Genomic DNA, 15637 nt, shown 5'->3' with positions numbered 1-15637 from the left:
GGTTAACGGAGAAATGTGAATGCTTCTCACTAGATTTCGCAGCCATGTTATTACTTCATCGGCGAACTCAAATGCTTTCTTTACTGGATCTCTTAGCGGTGTAGGCTACTGTCGCTTGATCAAGATCGGCTGACAACGGACCAAACTCATAACAGTCCGTTAAACACAAATGAGTTGCGCAGTTTCGTTCCGCTTTCATCACGTTTGCCATTTGATGTTGGGCAACGTTGTGGTGGTCGCGCCAGCGCGAATGCTAAAAAAATTGTTGGTCGGCAGGAAAAATGGTCCAACGGATCGTTCGGTTTGAAATGCGTACCGAACCGATAGCCTCGTACCGAAACGGTTCAATACGAATACGTGTACCGTTACACCCCTAGTTTACACGTATGTTGCCTTTCGAGCAAAAATTTAAGTCTTCTCCCTCTTCTGTCCCAGGTCATGATGGACGGTGGGCGCAGTAAAGGCTTTGGTTTTGTCTGTTTCTCTTCCCCTGAGGAAGCCACTAAAGCAGTGACTGAGATGAATGGCCGTATTGTGGCCACTAAGCCACTGTATGTGGCTCTTGCTCAGCGCAAAGAGGAACGGCAGGCCCATCTCACCAACCAGTACATGCAGAGGATGGCCAGTGTCCGTGCAGTGCCAAACCCAGTTATCAACCCCTACCAACCTGCACCTCCATCAGGATACTTCATGGCTGCCATTCCGCAGGTAAGCACAGTCACTTGGTTAGTTGTCATGTTGCTTAGATTAGCATTACTGCTTATTTCTACTCCATTAAAGCTCCAGTCGGCAAGTCTGGCAGATTGAGTGGATTTAGGAAAATTTTGAATGTTTACAACTCTCATGCCCCTCCCCCACTATCAACGGATACCCTCCCACCCAGTTCATGCTCGTCAGTGCGTGTGCACCAGATTTTCAGTGAACGTCAGGACTCTCAAGTGTCACGCATTGAGCGTGACAGTCACTCATTTCGGTCTTTTGTCACTTTCTCCCGCCACACATTGTATTTCTCACGCTGAAAAACTATTTGAAATATATTTAATATGCCGCAGCGCCCAAAACTCTGGCCGCGCCGCTCTCACTGTGGAACCGGCATGAATCAAGCGTGTTTCCTCTGGTGTTGTTCGTCGAGCTACACAATAGCCAATCAGAAAATAGCACTATTGTATCTGGGTAAGATTTAACGCAACAACCAATGACAAAAATGTATCCAACCCCCCGTCGGCTGGGTGTCACTCTTACCTGTCTTCAAAACTTGAGAGCCCTGGAACGCGCCCGTCTCATCAGCATCCATCAACACCATGGAGTATTTGGAGGTATGCTGTCCTGGCTAATCTACCGATAGATTGCAATTGCTAACGTCATTTATACTCTAAATGAGCGTACTTGATTTTCCGCCATCACTCTTCGTTACTGCGCGAACTTCCGCGAACTTCAGGCGTGTGCATGTGATTGTAACGTCCGCGAGGGGTGGCGTGTGCCCGATCTGTGATTGACAGTCAGATCTCACACCCCCCTGCGCTGATTGGACATGATGAACCGGGAGCTGTGGATTTTTGCAAAACAAATAACACGCTCCAGGTGGAGTTAGAAGCTCGGGTTTTTTTCTAAAACCACTTTATTTATGTTGTTCTGTCAGATTATAGTGTCGATTTCACTGAATATGATCAAAAAAATGTTGCCGACGGCAGCTTTAATAATTGTCTCACATCACAGGCCCAGAACAGAGCTGCATATTACCCTACCAGTCAGCTCGCGCAGCTCAGACCTAGTCCCCGCTGGGCCACACAGGGTGTCCGTCCTCAGCGTAAGTTGACTTTTTATCCCAGAATCCTGCAGTAATAAATGAATCAGATGTCACTAATCCATGAAATATTGATTCATACTAATAGACATTCAACATTTTCTACAGACTTCCAAAACATGCCAGGCACAATGCGCCCATCTGCCCCCAGACCTCAGACTTTCAGCACCATGCGTCCTGCATCACAGGTGCCCCGCATGATGTCCACTCAGCGTGTTGGTGAGTCTAAAGAATGTTAAAAACGTAACATTCTTATTTTCCACTACATATTTTCGTCTTCGTCTCATCAGCAATTTCGATTTTGGCACTCTGCATCAGCTGACCACTAAGGAGCGATGCTGAGCAGACTTAGAATGTACAGTGATGTGACATAACTGCAAGATTCAAACTGTGCTTTCGCGCTATGGCTGGCGCTGAGCCAGAGATGGACGCACTCAGCGCTTGTCATATACAGTATAACAATTAATGTTTTCAACCACATAATGTTTATTTTAGGTTTCAGACATTTAAATATACATAAGTACTAGCAAAACAATACATTTATAATTTGTGTCTATGGAAGCAGCAATAACAATCCATTCAAATTTGACGACGTGTTTTATTCATATCAGATACACATAGTGTAAGTAACTATATAGTTTACTCTATTCTTCTCTCAGTTCACCAGCCACTTACTTGCAAGTATTTCGGGAGAAACTGATGAATTCACGTGCTGTAAATCCGACTAAAAGGACTCTGAACTGCGGCGCAAACGAACATGGTGGCGCCCATCTCACGTTATAGATCAAGATAATTTATATGGCTTTTAAAACGACAAAACACACTTGCTTACACGTATTTGAGAATCAGAATATAAGATACTTGATGACATGGTAAGCAAGTTTGTGAATATTTTGAATAAAAAAATACATCTGTCACACAGCGCTATATTGGCTGCGGTGAGTCACGTGCAGGGCTTGACATTAACACCCGCCAAATGCGGGTGGATTTCAGCGTTGGCGTGTAACGCAGTCACTCCTACTAGCCACTTTGGCAGGTTGAATTTTATATAATATACATTTTTCAATTGTAGTCTTTTTAAAAGGCATCTGAAATAATAAACTAAGTGCAATCTAGTGTTGGCAGTAATATTTATTTTTCGATACATATTTGATACTGAAATATCTGAAACTCTTCCGCAGAATAGATACAAAAGATACCAGCTGTGTGTTTCCGACAGCGAGTTGACACACCAACCCTTTACTCACTCGTTTAATTTGCTCCGGATGAATATTGTTGGTGGTACAGGGCTTGAATTCTGGCGAGGGATTGCACGTATTGAGCACAATTTTACTTATTCCCGCAGATTTTGTGCTCACACCCAAAGTGCGTGCACATAAAGTATACATAAAGTGAATAAATGTTGATTAAACAGCTTCTCTGCTGCAGCCCGACAGGCAGAAAGAATCGTGCTGTGATCACGAAAGATGCTTCCCATTGAAATACATTAGTTTAAAAAATGTGCTGATATCACGAAAATAATTCAATTCAATTCAAAGAACTTTATTTATCCGTTAGGAACTTCATTCGTGTTGAGCATCAACATGCGTGTACAGTTGCACAAACATAGCACAGTATACCACACTCACACAAGTAAATAGTAATAAATAAATAAAGCTTGCAAAGCACAATAAGTACATGATAAATAAGCAGGCATAAAAAGGTTACGTTAAAAATAGATAAATAAGAAGAGATAAATAATTCACAAATCCGCACACACGGACATGCATCATGGTGAATACATTTATCAACTATTCATATTTCTAATAGAAGTAGGCACAAAACTTGTCATGGCTCTCTTAGTCCTGAATAAGAGTGATCTGTATCTCAGACCTGAGGGTAAAATACTATAGTGACTGTGCAATGTGTGAGTGGTGTCAGAGGCTATTTGTGTTCCTTTTATTTTTGTCCTCCTGTTGTAAATACTGATAAGTGATTCCTGCACCTGTCCGATTATTTTACTACTCATTGTTATGATTTTGTTTAGTGTGTTACGATGAATATTGGATAGTGATCCAAACCAGGCTGATATGTTAAAGGTTATTACAGACTCAATGAAGCATTTGTAGAAAGCTATCAGGACTGACTGGTGAACCTGAAGTCTACGGAGCTTCCTCAAGAAAAAGAGGCGCTGCTGACATTTAGAAAAAATGTTTTCACTGTTTAGTTGGAAAGTAAGTTTATGATCGAGTATTGTCCCAAGGTATCTGTATGATTCAACCCTTTCTATTGGCTGGTTGTTGACTAACAAAGTGGGAATGATGGAAACATCTTTACGAAAGTCAACAACCAGTTCCTTTGTACGAATATATATTTATATTTATAACGAAATAAATGTGTCTAACGAAATATTACGTGGTGGTACCGTTACGGAACAGGGTGACCAGAAGTTATATAGCGATCAAACGACGCCAGAACAATGCAATATCAAGTTAAAATCACTTTAAAAATAATTATTTAAAGTTAAGTACTTTTTAAAGTAAACCCATAATAAAGCGATATGTTTCCAAATTATAAAACGTCGTCAATTTATACTTTGCAGTCACGTGACTACCATGGATACCTGGTGGGCAACAAACGGGTATTTTCAACGTAGAGTCCTGTAGTTCCAGGTCTTATGGGTCTTTTAGTAGCTATCAAGTCTGTTAGCGAGCTAGCTGCATAACTATGGACTAGAAATAGGATTAACTCCAAGGTAGCTAAATTGTGTAAAGCAGACAAGGTTTTTTAAGATAATCGAGCAGTAATAATTCCTCCGTAAATAATCTAGCTCTACTGTTGGGTCATCTCTGGTTCTCATTGAAAACCATAGATATCACAAACCTCAAAACACCAACTTTTGTATAGTAAAACTGGCGACGTCCTGGCAAGATCCTTGATTAGTTTACTGGGTTTCGTTGCTGGAGAACGACGTTCTTGCCTGCCAGCCAGTACTTGTGACGTCATGTGCAAAGTATGAATTGGGGGAGCGCATGTGTTGGAACAAGGAATCAGTGTGTGGACTTACATAGGCATCACTTCCATGGACCCATCACGGAATTTTCGGCGATTCCGTGAAACTGCCACAGATTTTAAGAGTTAAGGGGCCGTGTTCATTTCACGGAATTCTGTGAGACCAGGTTGATAAAACAGTACAAGGCCGGATTCACATATAGCGCCTAAAAACGCGTAGAAAACGCTGGGCGCGCCGCATTCTCCTTTTTCCAAAGCGCTAGGGCGGTTGCGCTGGTTCTTGTCACGTGACCTACTGTGCGCTTATGGTGCGCTTGCGGCATTCTGAAAAGTTGAGATGTTTTTATCTCGATGCGGCGCGGACGCGCATGGAAAAAACGAGCGCGTCGCACCGCGACCGCGTCGCTTCCATTATGAGTGCGCATACCGCGCGCCTACATTTGAAATAACGAACTTGAGCGTGCAAAAGACGCGATATGTGAGCGTACCCTAATGGGTCCGTGCGTCAGGTCTTAAAGTGACAGTAACCTAATATACCAGCTCAGCTGCCAAATTATGAGATGCTATTAAAAATATCTATATGGTAGTTATTCCCCTATGGTATGGTGTCCAAATTGTGGCCAGTGAAAATGCTGAGTGGCTAGTAACTTTGGAAAACCACTAGCCACAGTGGCTGGTGAGCAAAAAAGTTAATGTCAAGCCCTGGTCACATAAAAAGCATGATGCGTCGCCATGGAAACAAGAAGGGGAAACATTCTAAAATAAAGGTCGCCTTAAAAAAAGAAGTCAGTTAGAATATTTTAAACGTGCACGTGAAAGGGTTAAGATGTTTTTTGCGGGTGGGCGATCACAATGCTGGCTCAACACCGTGATGTCTGTAAGCCATCGCCCCCAACCCTATCTGAGAGTTGCGATTGGTGGTCAGTTTGTGTGTAAATGTACGTTTTTGACCAACTTTTTCCACTTTTGATGTTATTTCTAGCGAGAAATTACTATTGTAGTAATTTGCTTGGTTATCACCAAAGCTCGCTTTATTTTGTTGTAGATCATTAAACCCGCATGCCTCTTAAGCCTGTCTGAAATCAGCTTCATGACGTACCTTCATGCCACGCTGCCTGCAGAGTCATTGCCTGATCATTTTACTTGATTGGCTGGATCAGGTGCATTTAATTAAGGTTGAAGCTAAGCTGCAGGAACTGAGTTTTGCACCCTTGCATTAGATCCAACCCTAATCAAACATGCCTGAATCAAAGGTTTTTGGTTGAATTCAAATCAGACTGGCTGCAATGACTGTTGGTTTAAATGATGGTTCTCTAAAAATAACCCCATAATGCATTTGGTTCTTTTTTGACCCAGATCAAATGCAGCTTTTAGTACATCAAAAAACTTTTCAAAACAGCCAAGACTAGCAGAATACATATTTTTATGAATTTATTTATTTATTTTTAATAAAGTTTAAGAAATCCAATCAATAACATAAACAAATTCTTCATTGTGACTCCGGGATCATCTAAAAATTTGTTACGAATCTACATCTGAGTTAGATTTTTCTCAATGCTTTTGAAAATGTAAATATAATTGGTAACAGTTTACAATAAGGTTCATTAGTTAACATTAGTTAATATATTAACTAACATGAACTAACCATGAGCAATCCATTTGTTACTGTATTTGTTAATCTTTATTAACGTTAGTTAATAAAAATACAGCTGTTCATTGTTAGTTCATGTTAGTTCACAGTGCATTAACTAATGTTAACAAGATTTTAATAAAGTATTAGTAAATGTTGAAATTAACATTAACAAAGTGAATAAATGCTGTATACGTGCATTTCATTATTAGTTCATGTTAACTAATGTAGTTAAAGCTGCAGTCCGTAGCTTTTTTTGGGTTAAAAATTATCCAAAATACATATTTGAGAAAATACATAACCAGCCAGTGTTCAAAACTATCTGCTTGCCTTAGCTCGATTCAAAGCGGTAAGCTTGTAATAATGTTTTAATTCCAGTGGTACTAGTGGATTTCCGCGGGAGATTCGAGCATGTCTTTGCGTCATTACATCACATCTGTACACATAAAGAAGGAGTATCGGCTAGAAGACTATATTGCGTGTGAGGATGTTGGAGGTGGAGATTTATAGCCTTTTCTCACAACACTTGATATAATTAAACTTATCAATTTTGATCTCGGATCCAGAAAGGTTCAAACAAAAATCACCAGTGACAACAGATTCACCCGTTGTAAAATGCAAAAGACTTCGTTCGGACTTTGGAGTGGCTACAGAAAAAAAGAGACTGCAACCGGACCCATGCGAAAACAAGGATAAATATCGGAAGGACATGTAGTCACGCAATGCTTGCTTACGTTGTTAACATTAACAATTTGAGAACAAAGTATAATTTGCACGGTTTTGCGTGATATGATAACTTACAAGCGATTGTTAGATTTAATCAGCGCGATTTACTGCAATGTCAGAACCAGAACAAAAGTGGATGTTACTTACTTGTTCAGATGACATTTTCCGGTGAAAATTCTTATGTTGGTCATACTTCCAAACAGGAATAATCTGTGATTCTGAATGCCAGTATCCACACCGGCGCGGTGACTGACAGCTGCACAGTCTCCTCAAACACTGTGTTCATCCGCGCTGTGCCGTGTCGAGGGTGTTGAAGTACAACTCACGTAAAGTTGATAATTCCGCGAATGACTGCAATTGCAGATTTCGAACAGAGATGGCGACAAAGAGAAAAAACGCCGGACTGCAGCTTTAACTAATGAACCTTATTATAAAGTGTTAACATATATTATATATACTGTATATATATATATATCACTGAACAAAATTATAAACGCAACACTTTTGTTTTTGCCCCCATTTTTCCTACAAAGGCTAAGAGCAGTATCTTCAATTTTTCTCAAATTATTTTTTGCACAAATAAAAAGTTCAGGATCTGCTCTACAATCTGTTAAAATTTCATATGGCTACCTAATAAATTTCTTATATAAATTTACATTTTTAGTTGCAGTATTGTATAGAAAAGTAGAGTGAAACCAAGGCAGAATGCAGTATCTGCCCGTACTGTAGTCTGCCTTGCAGTCTGCCTTGGTTTCACTATGATACTGCAGTTTGCCTTTGTGTGGCATGAGTCAGGTTTTATAGCATACTGTATATGTATATTGCTCATATTTCATTTATTGATATATTGATTCCCTGAATGATCAAACTTAAACTGTTTGTAATTACATGTGAAGACCTATCCCAAACTGAAATAAAAGCAATACGTTAATGATTGCCATAAAAAAACCAGCACTTTTGTGATACAATTAAAATATATGAATCTAATAACGCGTTTTTTGTTTGTTTGTTTTTTGAAAAATATAATTATTAGGGATGGGGCCGATCCGATCCAGTATCGGTATCGGGACCGATACCAGCGTAATTCACGTATCGGATTTTCCCGATCCAACCTGCGGAGATATCCGATATCCATGAGCCATGTCTGCGCTTTAACGTTGTCTGCTGAAACGACTCCAAAAGTGATTCCCGCGGCCCGCCGGCTAGTCTGCTAGCTGGCTGCAAACTGTGGAATGGATTTCCTGAACGGAGGCACGGCTCAATGAGACACAGAGACCCCCCCCCCCCCCCCCCCCATGGTGGAAATCCTATGGTGGAAATACTTCACACTGGAAACACCACAGCAGAGCAAGACAGCAAAATGCAATGTTTGCAAAGCCGTATTAATTAAACCATTTGTCTGTGATGCATGTTTGCTATTCACAGTCCAGAAGAGAAAGAGAGAGATCTCTCACGCGGTGCCACAGCGCGCACAACACGACAGCCCATCAGCATGATCGGTGATTGTTGTAAAATGCAGTCTCTACTGTTGCTAAATTGCGGGATGCTTTTAATAATAAAAAGAGCTATTAAAAGCACAAAAATCTGCGCAAGAGATGCTGTTCCCGCGGCGCGCGCTCCGAAACAGACCGCAACGAGACAAGCACATTATACTTTGGGCTTCATATGCGCGTCTAAATGATCAAATGTAGCCTACACAAAAATGTCAAAATGACCGGCTTGGAGATTCACTTAAACAGTTTATGTCTAAAATGGACGTAGTTATGGAAATAGTTGGGAGAAAATATGGTGCATCAGTAGACTATTAGATCTGCACTCGTTCTTAAAGGGGAAGCAGTCTAATAAACATGCTGACGATTGCTCCATTACTGAGAATCAAACAACAAAAGGCAAAGAGAAAATCACTCACAGCTCTTGAATGAATAACTTTAGCTTTAATAAGCATAACTCTATCTATGATAAACTTTGCAGTGCTGTTTTACTTTTGATTACTTTATTATAATTCTTTTTAGACCATACCTGAAAAATGTTAGTAGACCTTCCTGAAATTCAGGGGCGTCACTAGGATTTTCATTTTAGGGGGGCTAAGCCCCCAATATGATTTTAAAAAATATATAAAAAAGGTAACACTTTAGTTTAGGATCTAAAGATCACTATTAACCATTTTCATTACGATGCAAAGGCACGGTTTTATAATAACTGTGGTCCCAAATGTGTGGTAGGGCAAATAGGGGTGTTTGGGGTCTCCCCGAGAAAATTTTGATTTCTCTGATCTATATGTGGATTTTAAGATGTTCTGAAGGCCAAAAAACTTGCATAGTGGGCAGCTGATTATTTTTCTCTCCTCATCAGCATCACACTCTTTTTCTCTTTGTTTTTCTCTTGCCCAGCTGAGCTTTGACTGATATAGGCTTTTCATTTTTGTCTGTCAGTGAAGAAAGTAAACTTAGGGTCAACTGATAGGGTGATTTTGCCTATGAATCATTTTCTCAGATGCGTTTATTTACTGAAAGCTACTAAAGGTAATTAAGTTTATTAAATGCATTCACAATATGTAGGCTACACATTTATTATTGATCTAATGCCTAATACAGGGCCGTAGACAGGGCTTTATAATCACAGAGGTCCTAAATTTGAGGTTGGTAGGGGGTTCAAATTTATTATTTCTCTGATATGTGCATTTCAAGACGTTTGAAGACCAAAAAAAAGGATAAGAAATAGCTTTAAAACCATGTCAGTGGGCAGATTATTTGTCAATACCTGCTCTCTTCTCATCTCCATCACTCTTTCTTTTCTCTTCATCCCTTTCTCTTCCCCTCCTAAAGCTGAGCTTTTTTAATTTACTAAAGGCTACAATTTGTATTATATTCTCAATATGTACACATTCATTATTAATCTTGTGCCTAACATGATGAAAACGGCTTTGTTAATGTTTCTTGTAAACTAATTACATTACATGAGTCACGTTACATAGGCCTATTTTCAGTTCAAAATGGCGAAATTAGACAAAACTATATTACCGGTAGTTTGCCTGATTATTTTTTATCATTCTCTTAACATTTATGACCTAAAAAAGTAAAATATGAAATGTTAAGTTTAGCTACTTACATCTTATCTCGCACTTGACCGTACGCGTCGAGTCGCACTGTTAAAATTCGCGCTCAGCAGCGTCTGTGAACATAAAGCCTGCCTACTTTGATTTGATTGGTCATCTCAAATATTCTGACATTGACGAGCAGTGACAGACCAATGAGGCTCAGATGAACACACACATGAACACACACACACACACTCTGCTCGGCGCCGCTGCGGATTGAAGATGAAGAACGCGCTGAATCTGATTATAACAAGACTGAAGCGAACACGAATTTGTGTAGCCTACATTAATCGCACATTTTTAGGGGGGCTAGGCTGAAGCCCCCCTAAAAAGGGCCTAGTGACGCCCCTGCTGAAATTAAAGCACTGTGTAGGCCTGTATAATGTGTATCTTTGTTTAATTTTCTATCTTTTGTTTATCTATTGTTTAATATATATATATATATATATATATATATATATATATATACACTCACCGGCCACTTTATTAGGTACCCCATGCTAGTAACGGGTTGGACCCCCTTTTGCCTTCAGAACTGCCTCAATTCTTCGTGGCATAGATTCAACAAGGTGCTGGAAGCATTCCTCAGGGAGTTTGGTCCATATTGACATGATGGCATCACACAGTTGCCGCAGATTTGTCGGCTGCACATCCATGATGCGAATCTCCCGTTCCACCACATCCCAAAGATGCTCTATTGGGTTGAGATCTGGTGACTGTGGAGGCCATTTTAGTACAGTGAACTCATTGTCATGTTCAAGAAACCAATTTGAAATGATTAGAGCTTTGTGACATGGTGGAAGTAGCCATCAGAGGATGGGTACATGGTGGCCATAAAGGGATGGACATGGTCAGAAACAATGCTCAGGTAGGCCGTGGCATTTAAACGATGCCCAATTGGCACTAAGGGGCCTAAAGTGTGCCAGGAAAACATCCCCCACACCATTACACCACCACCACCAGCCTGCACAGTGGTAACAAGGCATGATGGTTCCATGTTCTCATTCTGTTTACGCCAAATTCTGACTCTAACATCTGAATGTCTCAACAGAAATCGAGACTCATCAGACCAGGCAACATTTTTCCAGTCTTCAACTGTTCAATTTTGGTGAGCTCTTGCAAATTGTAGCCTCTTTTTCCTATTTGTAGTGGAGATGAGTGGTACCCGGTGGAGTCTTCTGCTGTTGTAGCCCATCCGCCTCAAGGTTGTGCGTGTTGTGGCTTCACAAATGCTTTGCTGCATACCTCGGTTGTAACGAGTGGTTATTTCAGTCACTGTTGCCCTTCTATCAGCTCGAACCAGTCTGGCCATTCTCCTCTGACCTCTGGCATCAACAAGGCATTTCCGCCCACAGAACTGCCGCTCACTGGATGTTTTTTCTTTTTCGGACCATTCTCTGTAAACCCTAGAGATGGTTGTGCGTGAAAATCCCAGTAGATTAGCAGTTTCTGAAATACTCAGACCAGCCCTTCTGGCACCAACAATCATGCCACGTTCAAAGTCACTCAAATCAACTTTCTTCCCCATACTGATGCTCGGTTTGAACTGCAGGAGATTGTCTTGACCATGTCTACATGCCTAAATGCACTGAGTTGCCGCCATGTGATTGGCTGCTTAGAAATTAAGTGTTAACGAGCAGTTGGACAGGTGTACCTAATAAAGTGGCCGGTGAGTGTATATATATTATATATATATACATATATTGACATACATGCATACATACGTACATATCATACTTGCCTGTAGAGAGGAGTTTATTTCAGCATCATATAAAATCAACAATAATGATAATAATAATATTAAAGCAAACACAGCTCTGGTATCGGAAAAGTATCGGTATCGGCCGATATCCAAATTCAGGTATCGGGATCGGATCGGAAGTGAAAAAATGTGGATCGGTGCATCCCTAATAATTATAATGCCAAAGGGGATGGAAAGTCACAGCTTAGCAGAAAGAATGAAGATGGAGAAAACGGTCAATAAAAAAAAAACAAGAAAACGGGGGTTTACATAATATGCCACATAATTTTCATAGTTTGGTTATAATACTGTACTTTTGACAACTATAAGCAGCTGCTGCAGCTGTGTGCAAAGGTTTTGGTGATTTATGATTTATGATATAAGCAAGTGATTATGATCACTTGCTACACAAATACTGCTATATGTTATTGTATGGCCATGTAAGTATACGCAGTAAAGCAAAGGCAAAGCGCAGTATAGCCTATAAAACTACCAAATTTTGCCTGATTGTCAAAAAACGAAATGTTTAATATTCACCTCCCTTTGATCTATCTAATTGTACCCTTTGTTGTTAAATTTAATTGGATGCTTATATTTGGTGTAAGAAAAACACAAAAAGCTGTTTTTCTCAGTTTGGCGTTTTTGCTGATACTGCTCTTAGCCTTTGTATGGCAGAGCTGATCTCAAAGACTTTTTCTATGTACACAAAAGGCCTATTTCTCTCAAATATTGTTCACAAATCTGTCTAAATCTGTGTTAGTGAGCACTTCTCTTTTGCCGAGATAATCCATCCACCTCACAGGTGTGGCATATCAAGATGCTGATTAGACAGCATTATTATTGCACAGGTGTGCCTTAGGCTGGCCACAATAAAAAGACACTCTAAAATGTGCAGTTTTACTGTATTGGGGGGTCCGGGGGGCTCCGAAATCCAGTCAGTATCTGGTGTGACCACCATTTGCCTCACGCAGTGCAACACATCTCCTTCGCATAGAGTTGATCAGGTTGTTGATTGTGAGCCTCTTCAATGGCTGTGTGAAGTTGCTGGATATTGGCAGGACCTGGAACACGCTGTCGTATACGCCGATACAGATGATCCCAAACATGCTCAATGGGCTCACTAACACAGATTTAGACAGATTTGTGAACAATATTTGAGAGAAAAAGGCCTTTTGTGTACATAGAAAAAGTCTTAGATCTTTGAGTTCAGCTCATGAAAAATGGGGGCAAAAACAAAAGTGTTGCGTTTATAATTTTGTTCGGTGTATATATATTCATAAATCCTGTTTTGTTAAGAAAAAAAATTTAAGTTTCATAAATGTGCACTGTTTTAAGTAGACATAAGTTGAGATTAATTGAATTAAATCCATTTGATTTCACTGCTCTCTCAGCTGCTCAGACTATGGGTCCACGGCCCTCCATTGCAGCGGCTGCAGCTTCTGCCCCTCCAGTTCGCGGCGTGCCTCAGTACAAATATGCACCCAGTGTCCGCAACCCTCAGCACATGAACACACAGCCTCAGGTTACTATGCAGCAGGTAAGACACTGCGCAACATGTATCCCATCACATCTGAAAGATGTGATTTTTGAGTTTACTCTTCTGATTGACTCTCTTCGTTAGCCTGCTGTGCATGTGCAAGGACAGGAACCCCTGACGGCCTCCATGCTCGCCGCTGCTCCTCCACAGGAACAGAAGCAGATGCTGGGTAAAGATCGTGGAGTTGTCTGATTATTTGTTCCTCCCACCACACTATAAAAGGAAGTTAATACTTAATTTTCCTCTCGCAGGTGAGCGTCTCTTCCCACTTATCCAGAATATGCATCCCAGCCTAGCTGGCAAGATCACTGGTATGCTGCTGGAAATCGACAACTCTGAGCTTCTCCACATGCTGGAGTCTCCGGAGTCTCTGCGCTCCAAGGTTGGAGGGTTTCTGAATGGTTGTTTTTGTATGGAAAATGTACGGAATGAAGTGTTTGAAAAGCATTGATGTTTTGTCTGACAGGTTGACGAGGCAGTGGCCGTACTTCAGGCTCACCAGGCTAAAGAAGCCGCTCAAAAAACCGTGACCAACTCTACTGGCGTGCCAAGCGTTTAAGCCAAGGTAACATTCCTTTTGTTATTGTCTGTGTTTTTCTCCACTCACATCAGATGTTCAGTCTGTTGGAGATATGAGGTCATGATGTCTGTGTTTTACAGGGGTGTGCCACCTTGAATCTTCACAGAGAGGGGAAAAAGTAAACATCGGAAAAGAACCTAAAACACAGAAAATATCGCAAAACATCTAAAAACCATATTTAAAAAAGAAACTAGAAAGAGCCAGGTCTAGAGACAAGCATTCTAAGCCTAGTTAAGGTATTTAAAAAATGAATAAAAAAGGAAAAACAGACAAAAATTATGTTGGGGGTTTAAAAAAAAATCCACAGTTTAGGGAGTAAACAGCCGTAAAGCATTCCTGCCTTGTTTTATTTCTTTCAAAGCCTGGCTATGTCATGTTCTTAGTAGGGAGGTGAGAACTGGCAGAACCAGCAATGTGATGTTATCTTAAACTGACAATATGCTTGCTCTAATAAAGTTCATTAAAATGTGTGTGTCTTCATTTGTCCACAGAATATTTGGGATGCCAAAACCATGTTTTCATTTTGTCTTTATGGACTAGACGGAGGTGTTAGATTCAGTATTGTAACTGCATTTTTCAGGCTCTGTGTGTGATTATTGGGTAGAACAAGAGATGGGAGAGTTGGAATGAAAGAGGAAGATGAGTGCCAGAAAGGGAGTATAACTGCCACAAAAAAGGACAAAACTGCATTGCTGATAGAATCTTAATGAGCAAAGATCTGAGAAGTTGCTTTTTTTTATTGGGATATGTATAAATGAATGGGATATTGGGATCCTTTTAATTAGCAGAACTCTTATTCTACAGCTCTGTTGTAAAGAATAAAGCGAGCATATATGAAATAAGGGCGATGGGATAACGGAACAATGCAGGTGAATCTTGATACCCCATCTCCATTTGAGTAATATAGCTGTTATTTTTTCAATCTTGGGGTGATCGTTTATGATGCCTTGTGAGTATCATGGTGAGTAAGAATCAAAAAAGCAGGGTAAAAGGACAGTTGATCAGCTCAAGTAGTGTATGTACAATTACAATTGTGTCTATTTTTAGTTATTTTCATGTCATATAGAGTGCACCCTGTCTCATATTTCTCAAGTTACTGTATGCCTTAACATTAATTTCCGAAGTAGGTCACAGAGATGCTTTTTTTTATGTATATCTTAAAATTAGTCTAGGTAATCATCAGGTTGTGGAGTAAGGACATGGCTATTGTACAAAAGTTCCTTCACCTAATATGGGTGATTCTTCACTGTTCTATATAAAAAGGTATGGCATTTAGCATTCCAATTAACATTTTATTATATATAAATACATTTTAAATTATAAGTCATCCTGCGGCTCCTTTGTGGGCTTCGGCTCCCTGTCTAAAAACCTCTGCTCTGGCCCTGAACTTTACCAAATTAAATAGAAAAATATTTTTGTTAATTATGTGTACAATTTGCAATTATTTTTATATTAAAATCAATCACCTTATGAAGCTAGCATTTCCATAAAAAGCACTTAACATTTAAGAGCAATCAGGACAAATTACTAT

The 15637-nt window shown here is 40.1% G+C and overlaps 1 protein-coding gene across 1 annotated transcript in view; it reads left to right on the top strand.

Annotated features, from left to right (window-relative positions):
- pabpc1b (poly A binding protein, cytoplasmic 1 b) overlaps window positions 1-14576 on the top strand; it is a 30935-nt gene extending 16359 nt beyond the window's left edge. Inside the window, exons 8-15 of the mRNA XM_056254594.1 lie at window positions 436-708; window positions 1717-1807; window positions 1913-2023; window positions 13381-13526; window positions 13611-13695; window positions 13778-13908; window positions 13993-14091; window positions 14187-14576. Of these exons, the coding sequence (XP_056110569.1) occupies window positions 436-708; window positions 1717-1807; window positions 1913-2023; window positions 13381-13526; window positions 13611-13695; window positions 13778-13908; window positions 13993-14085 (930 nt within the window). The 3' untranslated portion in view covers window positions 14086-14091; window positions 14187-14576. The remainder of the gene's footprint in view (window positions 1-435; window positions 709-1716; window positions 1808-1912; window positions 2024-13380; window positions 13527-13610; window positions 13696-13777; window positions 13909-13992; window positions 14092-14186) is intronic.
- The last annotated feature ends 1061 nt before the right edge of the window (window positions 14577-15637 follow it).

The sequence above is a fragment of the Rhinichthys klamathensis genome, unplaced genomic scaffold (genome assembly GCF_029890125.1).
Source record: "Rhinichthys klamathensis goyatoka isolate OS25496 unplaced genomic scaffold, OSU_Roscu_1.1 h1tg000111l_1, whole genome shotgun sequence".
Classification (NCBI taxonomy): domain Eukaryota; kingdom Metazoa; phylum Chordata; class Actinopteri; order Cypriniformes; family Leuciscidae; genus Rhinichthys; species Rhinichthys klamathensis.
This window is presented reverse-complemented; position numbering and strand designations above follow the sequence as displayed.